The 23205-nt window shown below is 37.7% G+C and overlaps 1 protein-coding gene and 1 non-coding gene across 6 annotated transcripts in view; one reads left to right on the plus strand and one right to left on the minus strand.

The window, feature by feature from the left end:
• Positions 1 to 23205, minus strand: part of AGO3 (argonaute RISC catalytic component 3) — a 128205-nt gene that overhangs the window by 13307 nt on the left and 91693 nt on the right. For all 5 annotated transcript variants that reach the window (XM_043461923.1, XM_043461925.1, XM_043461926.1 and 2 more), the window contains 6 exons: positions 12122 to 12281; positions 10068 to 10158; positions 7989 to 8183; positions 7490 to 7624; positions 4907 to 5008; positions 511 to 710 (listed from right to left, as the gene is read on the minus strand). In XM_043461923.1, coding sequence (XP_043317858.1) covers positions 511 to 710; positions 4907 to 5008; positions 7490 to 7624; positions 7989 to 8183; positions 10068 to 10158; positions 12122 to 12281 — 883 coding nt within the window. The remainder of the gene's footprint in view (positions 1 to 510; positions 711 to 4906; positions 5009 to 7489; positions 7625 to 7988; positions 8184 to 10067; positions 10159 to 12121; positions 12282 to 23205) is intronic.
• Positions 991 to 1063, plus strand: TRNAW-CCA. The gene has a single exon. It is a non-coding gene; the product is annotated as a tRNA-Trp (tRNA).

A 23205-nucleotide genomic window follows, 5' to 3' on the forward strand; every position in this document is an offset into this window, starting at 1 on the left:
TTTGTAGAAAATTTTTAAAAATTAAAAACAAAGAGGCCAGTGTAATGACCTCTGACATGTCTGTCATCTAGTTTCAATAATTATGAACTCAAGGCCAATTCTGTTTTACTTTTCTCACCTCCCCAGGATTATTTAGAAGCAAATCCAAGACATCCTACAATTTTGTCTGAATATATCACTTTTATTGCCAATAATCTCTCCCCTGAATTAATGTGGTAAAGCAACAAAATCACTACATCACACTATTACTAATAAGCCTAGACTGCACATCTTAATAGGAAACCTCACCTTGGACAATTAGTTCTATCAGTGCTTTTTATTTGACTCACTGACTCTTTTAATGGCCTGTGGAATGTTAATCCTAAGTGGCAGTACTTTATGGCAAATAGAGAGGCACATATATGCTCACTTACACATAAACACTTAAAAGACATTTCCCAAGAAAATCCTAACACACAGAGCATATTTGGATTTGGCTGAGAATCTGTGCTTGTTACGCTTCTATATTACCTGTCATGTTCTTTGTCCACGAGATGATATCTGGCTCTAAATGCCACCAGGTGAGCATAATACGCTGGTGCAGGAATAGAAACAGATCGTGTACAGCGCACGTAAGTGTGGCAGAGCTGGTACGTCAGCAGCTGAAGTTCATCTGCAGTAAAGCAGTTATCATCCCATAAAACATGATAGTGTGAAGGTCGGCTGGTACCCTACAGGAGGCAATGGAATAGTCTGCTGATTTCCAAACTTCTAAAAAATATTTACCATAGCTTTGTACATTAACAAAACACTAGTTTAATAATCCAGTGGAAAAAAAAAAACACATTTAGCTGATTCTGGGTATATATCCAAAAGAAGTAAAAACAGGGACTCGGACAGATCTTTGCACACCTGGGTTCAAAGTAGCATCATGCTCAATAGCTAGGAGGTGGACACAATTCAAGTATCTACTGATGGCTGAATGTATAATAAAGGGTAGCGTGTGGGGTTTCCCAGGTGGTCCAGTGGTTAAGGCTCCATGCTTCCAAAGCAGGGGGCACGGGTTCAATCCCTGTTCTGGGAACTAAGATCCCACATGCTGCATGGTGTGGCCAAAAAGATAAAAAGTAACAAATATATAAATTTTAAAAATAATAATAAAATAAAGGGTAGTGTGTGTATAGATAGATAGATAATGGAATACTATTCAGTCTGAAAAAGGAAGAAAAATCTGCCACATACTGTAACATGGATGAAACCTGATGTTTCCAAGGCACAGTCCTTTATATTTAAGTGATAAAGGTCAACTTTTCTGTTTCTAAAGCTTATGTTCCTAACATGTGTGTATGTGTATGCTCAGTCATGTCCCACTCTTTGTGACCCCAATAACTGTAGCCCGCCAAACTCCTCTGTCCATGGGATTTTCCAGGCAAGAATACTGGAATGGGTTGCCATTTCCTTCTCCAGGGGAATCTTCCTCATCCAGGGATTGAACCCGCATCTCTTGTGTCTCCTGCACTGGTAGGCGAATTCTTTACCACTGTGCCACCTGGGAAGCCTTAAACCTTCATGATGTTATGTTAAAACCAGTCACAAAAGTACAAATATTGTACAATTCATTTATATGAGGTACCTGAAACAGTGAAATTCACAGGAGACAGAAAGTAGAATGGTGATCATCATGGGTTGGAGGGAGGTGGGAATGGGGAAAACTGAAAGTGAAAGTTGCTCAGTCGTGTCTGACTCTTCGCGACCCATGGACCATACAGTCCATGGAATTCTCCAGTAGAATTCCACTATGGAGTGGGTAGCCTTTCTCTTCTCCAGGGGATTTTTCCAACCCAGGGACTGAAGCTAGGTCTCCCACATTGCAGGTGGATTCTTTACCAGCTGAGCCACCAGGGAAGCCCAAGAATACTGGAGTGGGTAGCCTATCCCTTCTCCAGTGGATGCTCCCAACTCAGGAATGGAAATGGGGTGTCCTATATTGCAGGTGGATTCTTTACCAGCTGAGCTACAGGGAGTTAGTATTTAATGAGTACAGAGTGTCTGGGAAAATGAAAAAGTTCCAGAGGTAGAAGGTGGTATGGCTGCACAATGATGTGAATTACTTAATGCCACAGAACCATACACTTGAAAAATAGCTACAATGGTACATTGTATGTTATATGCTTTTTAAAACCCAGAACATTTAACTGAGCACCTATATGTTAGTTACTATGCTACAGACTGCAAATTGCAAAGAAAAACAAAGCAAGCAAAGCCCAAAGTTCGTCCTCTCTTGGGAAACATAATTCAGTAGAGGAGTAATGCAAACACAGCATCTACAACTACAGAACCAATAAGTGGTTACAGTATTACTGGTACTTAGTCCTGTATAAGAATACCAAAGGAAGTAATTGTGAGTGAGCCCTGAAGGTTCTTCACCAAGAGGGGAATGAGGGATATTTGGCCTTTTGGGGGTGGGTGGGCTGAGCAGACACGAGAGAGAATGAACAGCCTTAACAAAACACAGGGGGCATCAAACTCCATGGCAGATTTAGGGAACAGCTAATCGACTAAGATGAAGAGAATACGGAGCCTACGGGGGGAAAAATGGAATTGCAATGAATATCTGGAATGAGACTGAATGATATGCTTAGGAATTTGAACTTTTATCTGTAGGCAGCAGGGAAAGCACTGCACAGCTTTGTTTAGGAAAGATTTTAGGTGTGATAAAGACTGGGGGTTTATAAAGTATCAATAATGTCAGCAGTAATATGGAAGATGGGTTAGAAATAGAATCATGATGGAGCAGAAAATAGAAAATCTGAACAGATTGATTACTAGTGATTGAATCAAAGTGATTTTGATGACTAGTAATCAAAAATCTCCCAACAAATAAAAGTCCAGGACCAGATAGTTTTCCTGGTGAATTTTACTAAACATTCAAGGAAGAATTAACAGCAATCCTCCTCAAACTTCCAAAAAATAAAAGAGGAGGAAACTCTTCTAAACTCATTTTACAGAGTTAGCTAGCATCACCCTTCCACCAAAACCAGACAAGGATGTCTCAACAAAAGAATTACAAGTCAATATCCCTGATGAGCACAGACACAAAAATCCTCAACAAAATATTAGCAAATCAAATTCAACAATACATTAAAAGGATCATAAACCATGATTGAAAGTGAAAGTCACTCAGTTGTGTTCAACTCTTTGCTACCCTATTAGCCTGCCAGGCTCCTCTGTCCATAGAATTCTCCAGGCAAGAATACTGGAGTGGGTAGCTGTTCCCTTCTCCAGGGGATCTCTCCAACCCAGGGATTGAACCTAGGTCTCCCACATTGTGGGCAGATTTTTTTTTTATAGTCTGAGTCACCAGGGAAGCCCAGATTTATTCTAGGTTGTGAGGATGGATCAATATCTGCAAATCAGTCAATGTGATTTGACCACATTAACAAAATTAAGGATAAAAATCATATGATCATTTCAATAGAGGCAGAAAAAGCGTTTGACAAAATCCAACATCCATTTATAATGAAAACTCCCAACAACGTGGGTATGGAGGGAACATTCTTCTTTTTCTTTGTGGACATGCTCTGCAGCACGGGGGGCCTTAGTTCCCCAACCAGGGATCAGATCTGCGCCCACTGCAGTGGAAGCATGGAGTCTTAACCACTGGACTGCCAAGGACGTCCCAAGACTCCTCTTTTTGATCTCAGAGAAGTTTGAAATTCTAATAAATCTGGGAAGACATGTAAAGAATGGTCTTCGGTCCCTGTGAAATATTCCTGGTTATTTGCTGACTAGAGTGAATTTTCAATTTGGTGTCCCCTCAAAATACTGGTCCCTAAAGCTTCTGGTTAAATACATTGGAGATATAGTCCTGTCTTGAAAATTCATAATAACCATTTGCATGTGAATAGCATCCAAAAGTTCTAAAGTAAAAAAACAAAACGAAAACCCCCCCACTTTTTAAATCAGCATTTCTAAAATTTACATGAACAGAGAATCTTTTTCTCCCCTATGTTATATTTATTAAGAAGTTACAGCAGTAGTGTTCGGATACATGGAGGGAAATAGAAGGTTAAAATACGTACTCAAATGATACAGATATTAGCTCAGAAGGTACTTTTAACTTTGATTTGTTGGCTGTTACAACCCACCATAAAAATGTACCACACTGATTGTAAAGAGGAGCAGATATAAGGACATATATAAATGAATGGGACAATAACTTTAAAGCCCTAAGAGTGAAACTGGGGTTATTGTATGTGGAACACATAAAGCTTTAAGATATACAGTTAGGCGTACCTTCCTGAAGTTTCTACTTTAATCAATAGCAAGTAAACTAACATAGTTTAGGGCTACAATCTCTCAGACATCGTGGGAATGTGGATTCACCCTCTGTTGCTGAGCAGTTTGAGAAGCACTGAATTACAGCTTTTGTGCTACTAAGTATAGCTAACAAACTGACAAAAAAAAGATTTTCTGAAAATAAGAAAAGACTTAAAAAGTTATTTAACTGAAACTTAAAAGTTTCTAATTCTACAACTAAACTCTCTCACATGCTCAATATCTGCCAATAAACATCAAAGTTTTCTATGAAAACTTTGTATTATTATCAAATTATTATGTATTATTATGTATGTGTCAAATTATGTATTATCATCAAAAAGAATACATCAAAGGATTACATTAAATTAAAAGGTTACATTAAATTAAAGACCCAGCTTCGGGAGATGACTTCTATTAAACTACTCATATTCTGGTATTTTCATAGAAATAAGTCCTTCTTAATGTGAAAAAGGGAATACGATTTAGTTACTGAGAGTTTCACCTAACAATCTGAAGTGTGAAAAAGAATATTTCTTTCTCCTTTTTCTGAGATACAGAAGAATGGAAGCTCCTGAATTGAATCACTTCACACAAAGTCTGGGCTTACCTGTATCCCAGCATGACTACAGAGGTAAAAATCAAACTCATACGGGTGTGTGATGTCTGTGTCGACCGTTGTTCCAGCTGGGATATTGCCACTTCTTCCGACCTAGATTCATTTGGTCAAAATTTAAACAAACAAGACAAAGGTAAAGAATGTATCTGAAGGCACTTGTAAAAAGATATAAATACACAGGCCGATCCCATGCTTCACTACTTCCAGCTTGAAATAATACTTGAGAAGGCATTAAGAGCAGACCTTATTCTAGTCCTAGTTCCTATTCTTAAAAGTTGCTAAAGTGAGAGATGATTAACAAAGTTTTATTCATCTCTATGGATGCTTAGCTGGTAGTTGATCCCAATATGGGTTGAAGACTTAAAAAAATTTTTTTAGGAAGTAACTTTAAGTGCTCCAATTTATAACATCCATGCACAGCAGGTTCTCTGAATGTGTAATTCTTATGAAAATTAGCATTTTTCTCAGAGAACCCTATATTTTTAGAGTGAAAGGATGCTGACAACAACATCAACTAGAGTCACCATTTGGTAGTTATTTATATGTCAGGATTTTCCATACATTATTTTTAATTCTGATAATCCTGCAAGTTAAGCATTATTTCCATTTTGGGGCAAACTATGGCTCAGGAATATAAAGTAACTTTCCCAGTAGCATACAGTGAAGGCCAGAACTGACAGTCAAACACGGAAATGACTACAAAGGCCCTGTATCTTTTATTTCATATTAGCAGTTTCAACATCTCATAAGGAAACAGACACCATGATTGTCTCTAAGTAATACATGATGTGAATGAAACAGGTACAGATTCCTGATAATGAAAGGCTCCTAACAAAACAATTTAAAACGCATATATATACTTACCTCTACCTCCTTATCCCTAACACATTTAAAATCATTAATTATAAGTGGAGGTTTATAAGGCTAACAAATCAGAAACTATCCTACTGACTCAGATATTCCTTCTGCTGTGTGAAGGACCGCCACCAGGTGGGGGCTTGAGTTACAGCCTTGCGGGGCAGCCAGCTAGCCTTCACCAAGTCACAAAACAAAGGAAGTAGTTCATAATCTTACTAAATTATGCCTATTCTTAACACACAGATCTCCTAATAAATACATATATAAAAAGCTTTACTCTTATTTACAGGGGCAGCAGAATGCCTGGGTTTGTATCACAGCGCCACCGAGTTTCTAGTCATGAAATCTAGGACACAGTGTTTTCCTTTCCTCATTTATAATTCCTATTATAAATGCTGTGCCTATTTCCTCATTTATAATTATCTCTCATCTATTATGATTAGGAGGTACTGAAAGCAAAGGTGAAAGAGAAGCAAATAAATGAAGGAAAGGCACGATTAAACACCAGTTGCAAGAAATCTTTAAATCTAACTTAGATTTTCCTAATCCAACTTCTGAAGAAAGCTTTGGTTTCCTAGGTATAGAAATGTAGCTAGTAATTTGCGGCAAAGGACTTGAACAACATGGAGGCCAAAATAAAACTACCATTACTGCTGTGAGAGATGTGGTAAAGGACAGTATTAAGAGCACCCTGGAGCCAGACTGCCTTAAAAGATTGCCTAATTTGAGTCCCAGCTCTACCCATTACTAGCTTTGCGACCTTGGGAGGTTATTTAACCTCCATGTGCCACAGTTTCCTCCTGTGAAAAATGGGGATAATAATAATAAAGTACCTCATAGTGTTGTTTGTGAGGACTAAATGAGTTAAACTTATAAAAAAGATCCAGAACAGTGCCCGTCATCATGCCCTCTTTCTCCATCACAACCACCATCACCACCATCCTACAACTAGTTAACTTCCACTGAATGCTCGGCATCTGCCAAGCACCATTCTAAGTATATTAACATGTTTTAATTTTTAAAAATTCTTTCAAAAACCCAAAATAAGGAAAATATTAATGCTATCCAAAATTTGTTTAGAAAAAAACAGGCACAGAGATTTTAAGTTATTTGCCCAAAGTTATACAATGAGTGCAATCAAAGACCAGGTATCAAAATATATACCAAAGACAAGACACACTCCTCGCTTTCTCAGTCTTTTCTAATGATCCCTCTCCCCAAGAGGACACTAACCCTTGCAATTCTGATTTCTCTGCTCTAAGGTTTGAAAGATGGAGGCAAAGCACTGGAAATGAAAGTTAGCTTGCATGAATTTTCACTAATCACTCTAGAATGTCCCTCATTTGTAAAATTAATTTTTACAAGAGATTTTGAAACTAGGATGTAACTTTTTTCTTCTGAACACTGAGGGAAAATATGAATAAAAAGAATAATTTTAAAACTCCAAAAAAAAGAAAAACAACTCTAAGGTTCTTCACAGCAACAAAAACATATAGTGGGATTCTGAACATTTGGAGTGCTCCTAGAAATTCTAGGAGGTTAAAAAAATTATCCTGTTTTGATGCTTCTATACTCATAATCAAGCTGTTTTGTTGTAACTTACTACCATATGTTAGAAATCCTGCTGTTGGCAAAGAACCTTTGTTAAGTGCTCTATGAACCACACGATTTAACCTTTGCTTGAGACAAAAAGTGTTCCAACAGATGCAAGATTACCCTTTCAGTTCTATCAGCACAAAACAGTCGAGTGTGGTGTCTCTTCTGAACTACAATGTAGGTTATTCCAGGTTGATAGTCTTTCTCCAAACTGATGCAGGCTTCTCGAATTGCTAGGAGTTCATAATATAATACCTAGAGAAGATGAAATGGGAAGATTTGATAGAGTCAGTCATTCTATACAAAGTTCAAAGTAAGATAGTGATTTAGACTCAGTTTCTTAACTCATTAACTTATAGCTAACTATACTTCTTTATTTCTTTTTTTTTTTTTTTTTATACTTCTTTATTTCATCCTGACTGCTACCAGGGCATGGTCTTACCGATCAAGGCTTACACATTCGCAATAAACACTTTAAAAGGGAAAATCTAAAGAAGGGTCAAAATTTGACTGTAGGAGCTTTCAACTTAATTAAGGCTCCTAACTTCAGAACTAGACACTACATTATAAATACAGTACCTGACATAACCATAGTATGGGAGAAGCCCAGGCAACCAACCTGCCTGAACTGCCCCTCTGAAACACCATCCCGATAGAAGATGATACGAGTAGGCTTGAACCGAGTTGACTTATAAAACTGAATGAGAAGTTCTCGGACCATGGAGGCGAGGTCCTGGATGATCTCCTGTCGGGGTCTCTGAACTCTGACGGTGGCACAGTATCTGCTTGGGTGGGCATCCATACTACCTACAACCTAGGTTGGAAGAAGTAAAAAAAAAAAATGGAAATTAAGGTAATCAAAAGTGTATGAATATGAATTTTACCATAAAAAGTTGGAAAAGAAGTACCTAGATTTCATTTAAATGTGTATTTTACTGTAACTTTAACAATCACTGTTCATTTTGAAAGTAATGAAAACAGACAATTCCAGTGAAGAACAGAATAAAAGACCCAGTCTAGGGTCGAAAACTATTTTCCTCTAAGTAGGCTGCACTTTACATTTAACAATTTAATTCTAGTTTACAGATGTTGCTGGTAAACCTAAATATTAGTAAAGATAGAAAGACAAAAAGATGTATATAAAGAGAAGAAGAGGAAGAAGAAAAGTAAAAAAGAGGATCCATTCAAACACCTGTGCTTCCCTGGTAGCTCAGTTGGTAAAGAATCCTCCTACAATGCAGGAGACCCAGGTTCGATCCCTGGATGGGGAAGATCCCCTGGAGAAGGAAATGGCAACCCACTCCAGTATTCTTGCCTAGAAACTTTCATGGACAGAGAAGCCTGGCAGGCTACAGTCCATGGGGTCTCCAAGAGTCAGACACGATTTAGCAACTAAACCACCACCATTCAAACACCTGATTTCTCTTACAGTTTAGCAAACCACCCCAAAAGTCATACTCAGATGATTTTGGCATCCTTTTTGGGGGGCTTCCCTGATAGCTCAGTTGGTAAAGAATCCATCTGCAATGCAGGAGACCCTGGTTCGATTCTCAGTAGGGAAGATCCCCTGAAGAAGGGTAGGCTAGCCACTCCAGCATTCTCAGGCTTCCCTGGTGGCTCAGCTGGTAAAGAATCCATCGGCAATGTGGGAGACCTGGGTTCAATCACTGGGTTGGTGAAGATCCCCTGAAGAAGGGAACAGCCACCCGCTCCAGTATTCTGGCCTGGAGAATTCCATGGATTGTAAAGAGTCAGACATGACCTAGTGACTTTCACTTTCTTTCACTTTCACTTTAAGAACTGTTATGCTTCCTAAATTTTAAAAGAATTTTTCCTCTCTTACTGCAATGCCCTAGATAAAAAGGCCTGACTCTATACTCAGCCTTATTGTGTTGTATTTATGCTTTGTATCTGGTCACTGGAGAAGTTAATATTGGTTTTGAGAATAGCTATCTTAATTTTTTCTTTCTGTGTCTTAATATTGTTGTCTGTTGCAGAGCATGCATTGCAGTTAGCGAGTAGCCCCCACTCACTGCAACTAGAGAAAAGCCTTTGCAACAACGAAGACCCAGAACAACTAAAAATGAAAATTAAAAAATAAATAAAGGTAGGCAAGAGATAGAAGAGGCAGATGTTAAGAGGAGCAGTGTTAAAGAATTCAAGTGCAAAGTATTAATCTGGACAAAGGTGAAAGATATTTTATACTGAAAAAAAAAAAAAAGCAATGCACCAAACTTGTATATGATGCATCTTTCTGTAACAAAGACAAGACTGAAATACATAAACTCTTTGAATTATAAAAAGTAACTGAAAATATGCAATTATGGAGAGGCCAGACAGACAAATTTCTGTGTAGGACATGGAAGAGTTGAGTAATACAATTAATAAACTTGATCTAATAGATATATATGGAACCTGTAGCCTCCGAACTAGAGAATAATCATTCTTTTAAAAAATCCAAACAACATTTGAAAGTTGGTTCTGGATAGATCTACATAAAGATACATATATCTGTAAAACTTCACAAATGTATTTTTATTTTTTTTAATATTATTTTTTTTACAAATGTATTTTTAAAACTTTATATATATTTACAAAAGTTTATGTCAAAGAAAATGTCATTAAAATTCAGAAAGTTAAAACCAAAATGTTGATCTTCATGTAAACTTGAGATAAGATAAACCTGCCCAATACTCACAGCAGCAATAGAAGGCTTCTTCCCATCACCAGCTGGCGGATGAGTGACATCTGCTCCCAAAAAGATCACTGGTTGCTGGAACACAGAAGGTCTTAAACACATTTTTAACAAGAGTTAGATAAATTTTTCATTATGCTTTATCTGTTTCACACTAGGGCAGCACAACTGCAAGCTGTTGGCACAGCACAGAGAAGATCCTTTTTAGACAGTTTCTGCCTTAAGCAGCTGTGCTGGTGGTTGTAAAGGGCAGTTGCTGCTAGCATTCTTCATAATAGGCATAAAATGACAAAATTTCCTCATATTAATCTGTCAATTTAAATCAACTTTTCTTTAATCTGGGTTTCCTGGTGGCTCAGATGGTAAAGTGTCTATCTGCAATGCTGGAGACCCGGGTTCGATCCCTGGGTAGGGAAGATCCCCTGGAGAAGGAAATGGCAACCCACTCCAGTACTCTTGCCTGGAAAATCCCATGGACAGAAGAGCCTGGTAGGCTATAGTCCATGGGGTCTCAAAGAGTCATGCACGACTGAGTGACTTGACTTGACTTTTCTTTAATCTACTTACATTTTAAGCCAATGTAATCTTGAAAGGAGATAAAGAATCATTAAACCACACTAGAAGGGATTAAGGGAGTCTACTACTTCCCTACCCTTAAACAAAAGTATAAAATTTGAGTAACATATATTTAATAGTCATCAAGTAGCTAGTGGTTCATTTTATTTTAAAGTTGTATTCTTGAAAGTCAAATGACTATTTCTCTTAGTTCTTGGGCTTGATAACATTCTATATTCATCTTATTTATGAATATCATATATATTTAATAGGGAGGGGAAATAGAGACAGTATGGAAAAACAGAAAAAAAAGAGCTTTTGTGTCAACAAGACATTTAACATTTTAGAGCCCTAGTTGCTTTAACTATTACAAGGAAACCTATTGTTTAATTCTCCAAATAACATTATGTCTCTTCCCCAGCACCCTATTTCTAGGTCATCATGTCTCATCCTTCCTAAGAGCTCTTAGACACGTTGGCGATGTAACAGTAACATCTGTTGTCCCACTGACCCCAGCAGTTGACATGACTTATTTATCTGATTTAGTTAATTGACATGTCCCCTCATGTCCCCTCCCCTAACCCCTGGGCTTCCCTGGTGGCTCAGCTGGTAAAGAATCCACTTGCAATGTGGGAGGATCCCTGAGTTGGGAAGATCCCCTGGAGAAGGGAACAGCTACCCACTCTTCTGGTCTGAAGAATTCCATGGACTGTGTAGTCCATGGGGTCGCAAAGAGTCAGACATGACTGAGCAACTTTCACTTCACTTCACTTCTCCCCCAACCCCACCTGAAGTTCCTAAAGGAGGAAGAAAGGCTCCCCTCACTTTCTAGGTGAGTAGCCTCATGACACCAGCTTGAAGATGACTACTGGACTTCCCCGGTGGTGCAGTGGATAAGAATCCACCTGCCAATGCAGGGGACATGGGTTCGAAAATTCCACATGTCGCAGAGCAACTAAGCCCATGTGCAACAACTACCGAGCCTTCGCTCTAGCGCCCGGGAGCTGCAACGACGGAGCCAACGTGCTGCAACTACTGAAGCCCACGCACACACAGCCTGCGCTCCGCAGCACGAGAAGCCACCGCAAGGAGAAGCCCAAGCACCACAACAAAGAGTAGCCCCCATTCGATGCAACTAGAGAAAGCCCACCTGACGAAGACCCAGCGCAGCCAAAAAAGAAAAAAAGAAGAAGGTGACTATCAAACAATGAAAAAGTTTTACAAGCTGGATGCATCTGAAAAATAAAGTTCTCAATACTTTCTAGCGAGAGCTGAGGAACTTTGCGTACTAAATGAAAATGGGATTTTTCATAAAGCAGTCTCTTAAATTTTGCCAATCAAAACTCTTTACTTTTTGCTGAAACTTCTACTTCTCTCCCACAGCAGGAATCATCAAAGTTGTCTCTTACATAGGTCTTAGGTATGGCAATACGTAGAAAAATTAAGGTGTGAAAACTAATGGAAAAAAATGAATATCTTATTAGGTGATTAGCTTATCTTACCTTTGATGAGGTACAAGAATATTATTGATCCCTCCAAGTTTAACATTTATCTTCAGGCACAGGTTTGAGAGAGTTTGAGGGGATGTTTTTATTACATTCTTGACTTGAACACATTGTGTAGCCATACCCAAAAGTGTATCTCCGACACGTTTCACCTCCGCTAGGAAACAAATACAAACACCTCTAGTTAAAAAAGGTCAAATTTTCCTGACCATTACGCTGCTTTGTATGTTTCCCCTGTGAAATATATCATGGTATTACAGGACACCCCAAATTATACCAATACTAAAACAATGTAATTAAAATTTATAGTCCACTGTCTTTTTTTTGGCAACGCAGCTTGGCTTGTGCAATTTTAGTTCCCCGACCAGGGACTGAACCTGGGCCTTGGTAATGAGAGCCAACTGACCCTAACCCCTGGACCACCGGGGAATTCCCTATATTGCCCTATTTGACTATATAAATGTCTAGTGTCTTGAGGGCATTCAAGAGTGCAATTAGTAATATAATTTCTGTCTTAAATGTTTTAAACTGATGTCTAGCCAATTAAAATAAACTGGATCTTTCGAATTAACTGTTTCCAGGATTTCTGAAAACTCTGCTCTAAAACAGACAATTATAAAATATGAAAGATAATCCTAAAATATAAAGTATTCTGCCTTGAAGATCAGCTTAAGCATTTAGTGATGATTTTTCCAGTTGTTTTCTTTTTTTTTTTTAATTTATTTATTCATTTATTTGGCTGCACCAGGTCTTAGTTGCAGCATGTGGGATCCAGTTTCCTGACCAGGGATTGAACCTGGGCCCCCTGCATTGGGAGCTCAGAGTCTTAACCACTGGGCCAGCAGGGAAGTCCCTCCAATTGTTATCTTCATATATAAGAAAGTATATTTTTGTCTTCATGAAAATACTATAACCACAACTGAAAAACCACAGAGAAAAACATCATACATAAACCCTTATTAATATTTAATTGTACTTTCTTCCAGTAATATTCTCATCTGTATTATTTTAATGCAGTTATAATCACAGTATATTTATAGCTTTCAATCCTATTCTCCAAAGTTTAATTTAGAAATATAGAGGTATTACAGTATAAAGGCTTTTATCCTGTCCCTTTCTTTATCCTGTTTCCTTTTCCTATCTAACCATTTACACAATGACATATTTTTGAACTGAATATAGGTTTCTATTATTTCATCAATAATATATCAAATAGATTTCTATTATTTCAAAGAACATTATGAATAACATCTTTGTATATTTACTTTTGTTTGGTTGTATAACTATAGCTTCAGGATAAATTTCTATAGGTAGAATCTTTATAGATACTGAAAAATCACCCTTCAAAAAGATTTATTAATTCATTTAACAAATATTTATTGAGTCATCTGATACATGCTAGCACTGTGTGAAGCTCTGGGGATACAATGCTAAGTCAAGAGAGACACTGTTTTTGCCCTCATAGAATTTATAGTCTAGTCAGAGAAATGGGCATTAGTTAAATAATTTTAAATTTAACATCACAACTGTGAAGTAACACAAAGGAGTGGTAACAAGGTGCTAAAAGACAATAAATGTTAGAGAATTTGACCTTGTCAGGGAGGTCAGGAAAAGCTTCCCCCCAAGGAAGGGATATCTCAACTAAAAAAGAATGTGTGTTTACTTGGTGAAGGGTGGAAGAGAGTTATGAGAAGCAATACAGGTAGAAGAAAGAGGGTAATCAAAGAGTTCCTGTGCGGAAAAAAGCATAAAGTAAGAAGATGAATTCTGAAGAGGTAAGAAGTCATGGATTAGAACATGCAAACCCTTGGAAGATAATCTTAAATGTCAATTTTATCAATCGCACAATGAAAAACTACTGAAGTGGGGGTGATAGGGAAGGTGGTAAAATCAGATCTGTACTTTAAAAATAGTACTCTGGACACTGGCTATAGCACTAACACATAAAAGATAAGAAGTCATCACTTCCATCCTCACAACAACAGAAAAAGCTGAACAAAACTGAAAATCACTGATTTGTCTTTGTCTTAGATCCATCAGAGAAATGAGGTAACAAAGCGAACTGCCACCACTGAAACAGATGAATACAATGAATCACAGTCAAGATCAGCTTATTAGAAGCAGAAACTGATGAAGCCATTAACTGCAGGAACAATTAAACACTAACTCCTGGGAATTCTATGGCAGTCCAGTGGTTAGGACTCCAAACTCTCACTGTCAAGGACCAGGGTTCAGTTCCTGGTCGGGGAACTAAGATCCCATAAGCTGTGCAGTGCGGCCAAGAACAAACAAACAAAACACAACACACACACACACACACAAAACCACACACACTAACTCCTGTAACTCAATACGAAGAACACCCAAGCAATCCAAATAAAAATGAGCAAAGGATTTGAATAGACATTTCTCCAAAGAAGATCTACAATTGGTCAACAAACACAGGAAAAGATATCCCACATCACTAATCATTAAAGAATGTAAATCAAAACCATAATGAGATACTACCCCATACCCAATAGGATGGCTAAGATAAATGACAAGTACTGGCAGGAATATGGAGAAACTGAAACCTTGTCCATTGCTGGATAGGAATGTAAAATGGTGCAGAGTCCATGGAAAGCAGTAAGGCAAATGCTCAAGAAACTAAAACAGAATTACCATATAATCCAACAATTTCACTTCTGGGAACAGATCCAAAAGAAGGGAAAGGAAGGATTGGAACAGAGAGCTTGTATGCTCATGTTCAAAGCAGCATTATGGTGGAAGTAATCCAAGTGCTCACTGATAGACGAATAGATAAACAAAATGTGGATATACATGCAATGGAATATTATTCAGCTTTAAAAAGGAAGAAAATCCTGATACATACTCTAGCACGGATTAACCTGAGGGACATTATACTATATGAAATAAATAATCACAAAAGGTCAAATACTATATAATCCATTTATATGTGGTAACTAGAATAGTCAAATTCGTACAACCAGAAAGTAGAATACAGGTTCTTAGGGGTTGGGAAGGAGAGATGGGGAGTTAGTGCTGAGTTTCAATTAGGGAGGATGAGAAAGCTCTGGAGATGGATGGTGGTGATGGCTGTACAACAACACGAATGTATTTAATGTCACTGACCTGTATACTTGTTAAAATGGTCAATTTTATGTTTTATAGATATTTTACCACAAAAAAAGGGGAATAAAATTCTTATACATACAACATAGATAAACCTCCAGGACATTACCCTAAGTGAAATAAGCCAAGAACAAAGGGATAAGTATTGTACAACTCCATTTACACAAGTTATTAGAATAGGTAAATTCACAGAGACAGAAAGTAGAACAGAAGCTACCAGGGGCTGGTGGGCAGGGGAATGGGGAGCTATTGTTTAATGGGTACAGAACTCTGTTTGAGATGATGAAAAAGTTCTGGAAATGAACAGTAGTGATAGTTCACAGTGCTGTGAATATACTTTACGCCACTGAACTGTGTACTCTAAGATGGTTAAAATGGTAAATTTTATGTTATGTATATTTTGTTATGTATATTTTACCATGCGTACACACCAAAACTTGTTAAAAAATAGTTAATTCAAGAACATCCTATGAAAACAGTATATGAAAGAACATCCTCTGAAAATAGTATATCAGAAAGAATGAAAACTACAATCAAAATTTGACACCAGGGCCTTTCTTGGTGGTCCAGTGACTCAGTGCAGGGGGCACCGGTTCCATCCCTGGTAGGGGAACTAAGTGCCCACATGCTGCATGGCAGGGCCAAAATCAAAGCTGACACCAAGCGACTGACTGACAGAAGGCATCACCTATACCAACATGAGATAAATCTAGAGATTCCAGGGTTCTGGCAAAAGAGGGAGGGCTACAGTAGAGGCTGAAATACAGGCAGCAGCACTCAAGAAACAAATATTAAACTTAAAGTGGCAAATGGATGAGATTTTCTATGAGAAAAACAAATAGGATGAAGGCTATGAAAGTGCTGGTTTTGAAAGATAAGAATTCCAGAACAAAAAAAAAAAAAAAAAAAGAATTCCAGAACAATGTAACAGTTGAAACTATATGAGTGGATAAACTGATTCATAAGTAAGCATAAGAAAATATATATATTTTTAAAGTGAAGGGGGCTTTCCTCGTGGCTCAGCGGTAAAGCATCTGCCTGACAGTGCAGGAGACTTGGGTTTGATCCCTGGTCTGGAAGGATCCTACGTTCTGCAGAGCAAGCAAGCCTGTGCGCCACAACTACTGAGCCTGTGCTCTAGCGCCCACGCGCTGCAACAGGAGAAGCCTCTGCAGGAAGAAGACCGCACGCCACAACTAGAAGGTAGCTCCCGCTCGCCGTAACTAGAGAAGAGCCCACCTAGCAACGAAGACCCAGCATGGTTGAAAATAAATAAATAAATTTTTTTTTATAAAGAGGAAATATGACAAAGAACTACTAAGGGAATCTGTTGACAGTAGACCTGCCCTGAAAGAAATGATAAAAGATGTTTTCTAGAGAGAAGGAAAATATAGGTTGGAAGTCCAGGCCTATACATACAAAAAAAGGTCAGAGAAGGAAAAAATAAAAAATAAAATATTTTACACTCTTATTCTTAATTGAACTAATAGGTAGTTGTTCAAAATAATAATAGCAACAATGTATTGTATGGAAAGGAATGACAGCAATATTGGAAGGCACAGGAGGGAGAAAAGGGGAATACTGATACTCTGTTACAAGGTATATACACTATCTGTGCAGTGGTACAGAATTATTGAAAGCAAACTTAGATTACTAGTAAATGTATACTGCAAATTTTAGGGAAACCACTAACATTTTTCAAAAAAGGATAATTCATATAAGAGAAGAGAGAAAATAGAATAATAGAAAATGCTCATTTAAAACCATAGAAGGGAGAAGATTAAAAAAAAAAAACTAAGACCCAAACAACACTACAAGTTGCCTGCATGCTCAGTCATTTCAGTCATGTCCAATTCTTTGTGACCCCATGGACTGTAGCCCGCCAGGCTCCTCTGTCCATTGGGTTTCCCAGGCAAGAATACTGGAGTGGGTTGCTATACCCTCCCTTCAGGGGATCTTTCCAACCCAGGGATGAAAACGAGGTTTCCCACATTGTAGGTGGATGGTGTCAGGGGTATTACCCTACTGTCATGGAAAAGCAGGGTGTTCTCATGGTTATAGCTAAGGAGTAGCAGAAATGTCTGCTCTAGTAGGCAGAGATCCAGTTTGTGATCTCTTTTACATGGAGTGTTACATGGAATGTACCAGAAGAAAAACTGAGCAGATAGCAGGATTTGTGAGTCGTCCCAACACACAAAGCTTAAACCTATGGTCAGCCAGGTTCAACATCTGAAAATCAATTAAGTAACTGGTCCCATTTATATGCAACCAGTCAATCCTAAAGGAAATCAACACTGACTATTCATTGGAAGGAATGAAGCTGAAGCTCCAATACTTTGGCCACCTGAGGCGAAGGGCCAACTCATTGGAAAAGACCCTGATGCTGGGAAAAGACTGAAGGCAGGAGAAGTCGACAGAGGACAAGATGGTTGGATGGCATCACCAACTCAATAGACATGAGTTTGAGCAAGCTCCAGGAGATGGTGAAGGATAGGGGAGTCTGGCATGCTGCAATCCATGGGGTCGCAAAGACTCAGATATGACTGAATGACTGAACAAACAAACTGGTCATATTAAGAGAAAAAATAGAAAAATCATATGATCATATCAAAACATGTAGAAAAAAATCCATCATCCATTCATAATACAAACTCTCAGCAAACTAGGATTAGAGGGGAACTTCCTTAACTTCATAAAAAAACAACTAGAAGGTTTACAGCTTTCATGTTTATTGCTGAGAAACTAGATGTTTCCCCACTAAGGTCAGGAACAATGTAAGGATGTCTCATCTCACCATTGCTATTGAACATCTTACTGGAAGTCCAAGCTAATGCAGGGAAAAGGATGTAAAAGTATACAGACTGCGAAGGAAAAAATAAAACTGCCTTTGTTCACAGAGAACATGACTGTCTATGCAGAAAACCCCCAAAATTGACAAAAGCTTCTTGGAACAAGTAAGTGACTTAGCAAGGTTACAGGATACAAAGTGAATATACAAAAAATCAACTGTTTTCCTAAGTACTAAAAATGAAAAACTAAAATTTAAAGTTAAAAGTGCAATACCATTTATACTAGCAACAAAACAAAAAATATATACTTCAATATAAATCTAAATGAGGAAAACTATAAAACTCTTGATAAAAGAAATCAAAGAAGCTTTGAACAAAGAGATATTCCTTGTTCAAAGATAGAAGATATCAATTCTAAGATGTCAATTCTTCCCAATTTGATCTACGGACTCAATGTAATCCCAGTAAGTCTCAGCAAGTTATTTTGTGATTATCGGCAAACTGATTCTAAAGTGTGTATAGAGAGGCAAAAGACTTATTAGCTAATACAACAGGGAAGAAGAAAAATAAAGTCAGAGAACTGACATTACCTGACTTCAAGATTTATCACAAAGCTAAATTAATCAAGACAATGAGGTGTTAGCAAATGAATGGACACACAGACAGAAGAAACAAAACAGAGTCCAGAAACAGACTCACACAAATATAATCAATCTTTGACAAAGCAGCAAAGACAATTTAATGGAGAAAAGATAATCTTTCCAACAAATGGTGCTGAAACCACTGGAATCCATGTGCAAAAAAAAAAAAAAAAACCTAGATGTGACCTTATACCTTTCATAAAAATTAAGTAAAAATGGATTATAAACCTATATGTAAAAAAGAAAACTATAAAACTACTAAAAGATTATACAAAGTAAAACTTAGAATATAACACCAAAAATGATATGTGAAAGAATATATTGATGACATTATTTAAATTTGGACTTCATTAAAATTTAAAACTTGTGCTTTATGAAAGACAGGCTTAACAGAAGACAAGCCAGAGCCTGGGAGAAAATATTTGCCAAGTAGGTATCTGATAAAGAACTTGTATCCAAACATACAAAGAACTCTTAAAACCAAACAATAAGAGAACAAACATATCAATTAAAAAATGAGAAGACTGGGACAGACATATCATCAAAGATATACAGATGGCAAAGAAGCACATGAAAAGGTGCTCTCTCTCTCTCTCTATATATATATATATATGTATATATATATGTATATATATACACACACACACACATTTTGGCCATACCACACAGTATGGCCAAAATATGCTGTATCTTAGTTCCCTGACCAGGGACTGAACTCATACCCCCTGCAGCAGAAGTGCAAAACGTTAACCAATGGTCTGCCAGGGAAGTCCTGGTGCTCAATAATATGTGTTATTGTTGTTGTTCAGTTGCTAAGTTGTGTCTGAGGTTGTTGATATTTCTCCCAGAAATCTTTATTCCAGCTTATGAGTCATCCAGCCCGGCATTCTGCACAGGTACTCTGCATATAAGTTAAATAAGCAGGGTGACAAATATACAGCCTTGACATACTCCTTTCCCAATTTGGAAGCAGTCCATTGTTCCATGTCCAGTTCTAACTGTTTCTCCGTGTCCTGCATACAGGTTTCTCAGGAGACAGGTAAGGTGGTCTGGTATTTCCATCTCTTGAAGAATTCTCCACAGCTTGGTGTAATCCACATGGTCAAAGGCTTCTGCATAGTCAATGAAGCAGGAGTAGCTATTTCTCTGGAATTCCTTTGCTTTTTCTATGATCCAACGGATGATGGCAATTTGATCCCTGGCTCCTCTGCCTTTTCTAAATCCATCTTGTACATCAGGAAGTTCTCAGTTCACATACTGTTGAAGCTTTGCTTGAAGGATTTTGAGCATTACCTTGCTAGCATGTGAAATGAGCACAATTGAATGTGTTCAAGTATGTATTATTAACAAACTTCAAAGTAAAATTACAAAATACTACTACATACCTATTAGAATTGCTAAAATCCAGAAAACTGTCAGATACTGAATGCTGAATGAATAGGCACTGTCATTAATTGCTGATGGGAAAATAAAATGGTACTGTCACTTTGGAAGACAATTTGACAGTCTTATGGTTGTTCAGTCACTAAGTCGTGTCTGACCCTTTGCAAGCCTATGGACTGCAGTAACATCAGGCCTCCCTGCCCCTCACTATCTCCTGAAGTTTGCCCAAGTTCATGTCTAATGAGTCAGTGACACTATCCAACTTCTGCCACCCTCTTCCTTTGCCTTCAGTCTTTCCCAGCATCAGGGTCTTTCCCAGTGATTTGGCTGTTTGTATCAGGTAGCCAAAGTATTGGAGTTGCACCTTCAGCATCAGTCCTTCCGATGAATATTCAAGACTGGTTTCCTAATTGGCTGGTTTGATCTCCTTGTTGTCCAAGGGACTCTCAAGAGTCTTCTCCAACACCACAGTTCAAAAGCATCAATAAAGAAGCACTCACCCTTCTTTATGGTCCAACTCTCACATCTGTACATGATTCCTGGAAAAACCATAGCTTTGTCTACATGGACCTTTATCGGCAATGATGGCTCTGCTTTTATTTATAAGCTGTCTAGGTTTGTCACAGCTTTCCTTCCAAGTGTCTTCTAATTTCATGGCTGCAATCGCCATCTGCAATGATTTTGGGGCCCAAGAAGAGAAAATCTGTCACTGCTTCCACTTTTCCCCATCTATTTGTCATGAAGTGATGGGACAGGATGCCATGATCTTAGTTTTCTGAATGTCGAGTTTTAAGCCAGATTTTTCACTCTCCTCTTTCATCTTCATCAAGAGGCAATTTAGTTCCTCTTTGTTTTCTGCCATTAGAGGGTATCATCTGCATATCTGAGGTTGTTGGTATTTCTCTTGGCAATCTTGATTACAGCTTATAACTCATCCAGCCCAGCATTGTTCATGATGTACTCTGTATATAAGTTAAATAAACAGGGTGACAATACATAGCCTTGTACTCCTTTCCCAATTTTGAGCCAGTCAGTCAGTCAGTTGTTACATGTAAGGCTCTAATTGCTGTTTCTTGACTCAAATACAGGTTTCTCAAGAGACAGGTAAGACGGTTTGGTATTTCCATCTCTTTAAGAATTTTCCACAGGTTGTTGTGATCCACACAGTCAAAGGCTTTGGTGTAGTCAATGAAGCAGCAGTAGATGTTTTTCCAGAATTCCTTTGCTTTCTCTATGATCCAGCGAATGTTGGCAATTTGATCTCTGGTTCCTCTGCCTTTTCTAAACCCAGCTCGTATATCTGGAAGTTCATGATTCAAGTACTGCTGAAGTCTAGCTTGAAGGATTTTGAACATAACCTTACTAGCATGGGAAGTGAGTACAATTGTCTGGTAGTGTGAACATTCTTTAACACTGTCCTTCTTTGGGACTGGGATGAAAACTGACCTTTTCCAGTCCTGTTGCCACTGCTGGGTTTTCCAAATTTGCTGACATACTGGGTGCAGTACTTTAACAGCATCATGTTTTAGGATTTTAAATAGCTCAGCTGGAATTCCATCACCTCAACTAGCTTTGTTGGTAGTAATGCTTCCTAAGGCCCACTTTACTTCACATTCCAGGATGTCTGGCTCTAGGTGAGTGACCACACCACTGTGCTTATCCCGGTCATTAAGACCTTTTTTATATAGGTCTTCTGTGTATTCTTGCCACCTCTTTTGCCTCTGTTAGGTCTTTACCGTTTCTGTCTTTGGCAGTCTTATCATTTGATAAAGCAATTGTGCCCCTGCTTATTTACTAAATTGAGTTAGAAACTTCTGTCCACACAAAAACCTCATGTGAATGTTTGCAGCAGCATTATTCATAATTGCCAAAGATTGTTAAGAAATTAAGATATCCTCCAATAAGTAAATGTATAACAAACTGTAGTACTCACACAACGTAGTATTCAACATTAAAAGGAAACGACTTATCAAGCCACAAAAAGACAAGATAGAATCTTAAATATTGCTAACCGAAAGAAGCCAGTTCAGAAAAGGTTACATATCATGTAACTCTAACTATACAACATTTTAGAAAAGGCAAAACTATAGAGACTTAAAAAGACCAGTGATTGGCAGGGGTTTGAGGAGATTGAGGGAGAGATGAGTAAAATAGAGCATAGGAGACTTTTAGAGTAGTGAAACTATTCTTTGATACTGTCATAGTAGATAATGACATTATGCATTTGTCAAAACTCACAGACCTGTACAAAGAGTAAACTTTAATGTAAACTGTGGATAATATGTTAATAATAATTTATCAATACTGGTTCATTAAATGTACCACTCTAATATAAGATGTTAAAAACAGGGAAAGCTGTGTACAGGGGAAAGAAGGTATATAGGAACTTTCTATATTATCTGCTGAATTTTTCTATAAATCTAAAACTGTTCTAAAAAGTAAAACCTATTAGAAAAATCACTCACTGAATCCACTGAGTGAAGTAGTGTAGAAAATAGACTGAAACTGAACTAAAGAGAATGCAGGCAAGAACATCAGTGTGGAGGCTATGATATGATAATATCAACTTTCTCACCCAGCAACAGTGTATCAGAGGGTATACTTATTCACATCTTTGTCAAAAGTGGCTATCATTGTTGGTGAAAAAGAATTTATTCTAATTCACTTTTCTTTAATGTCTAATGAGGCCCAGCATCTTTTCATAGATAACTGACCATTTGTATTTCTTTTATATCCTTTGTCTTTTTCAGTTATTTGTTCTTTCCTTGATTTACAAACTCTTTAACACCTTCTATATTTTCCTTTTTCTTTTATTTTTTAAATTATGGAACTGTGATAGCACATTTACAGGAGACTTGGAAAATATAGAACAAAGTTACATATAGTTCCACTATATATTACAATTAGTTTCTAGGTAGGTAAATTAAGATTTTTAGTTGGAGTTTCAATATCAAACTCTCAAAATTTAACAGAATGAATATACAGAAAAGTAAATGGATACAGTAGACCTGAAAAGCATCATGATCCAACATGATGATCCAACTGAACACAATGAAGATTTATACAATTTTCACACAACAGCAGGGTACAAATTCTATTCAAGTTCCCATAGACTATAAACTAGGAGACACTGGAA

The sequence above is a fragment of the Cervus canadensis genome, chromosome 2, assembly GCF_019320065.1.
Source record: "Cervus canadensis isolate Bull #8, Minnesota chromosome 2, ASM1932006v1, whole genome shotgun sequence".
Taxonomy (NCBI): domain Eukaryota; kingdom Metazoa; phylum Chordata; class Mammalia; order Artiodactyla; family Cervidae; genus Cervus; species Cervus canadensis.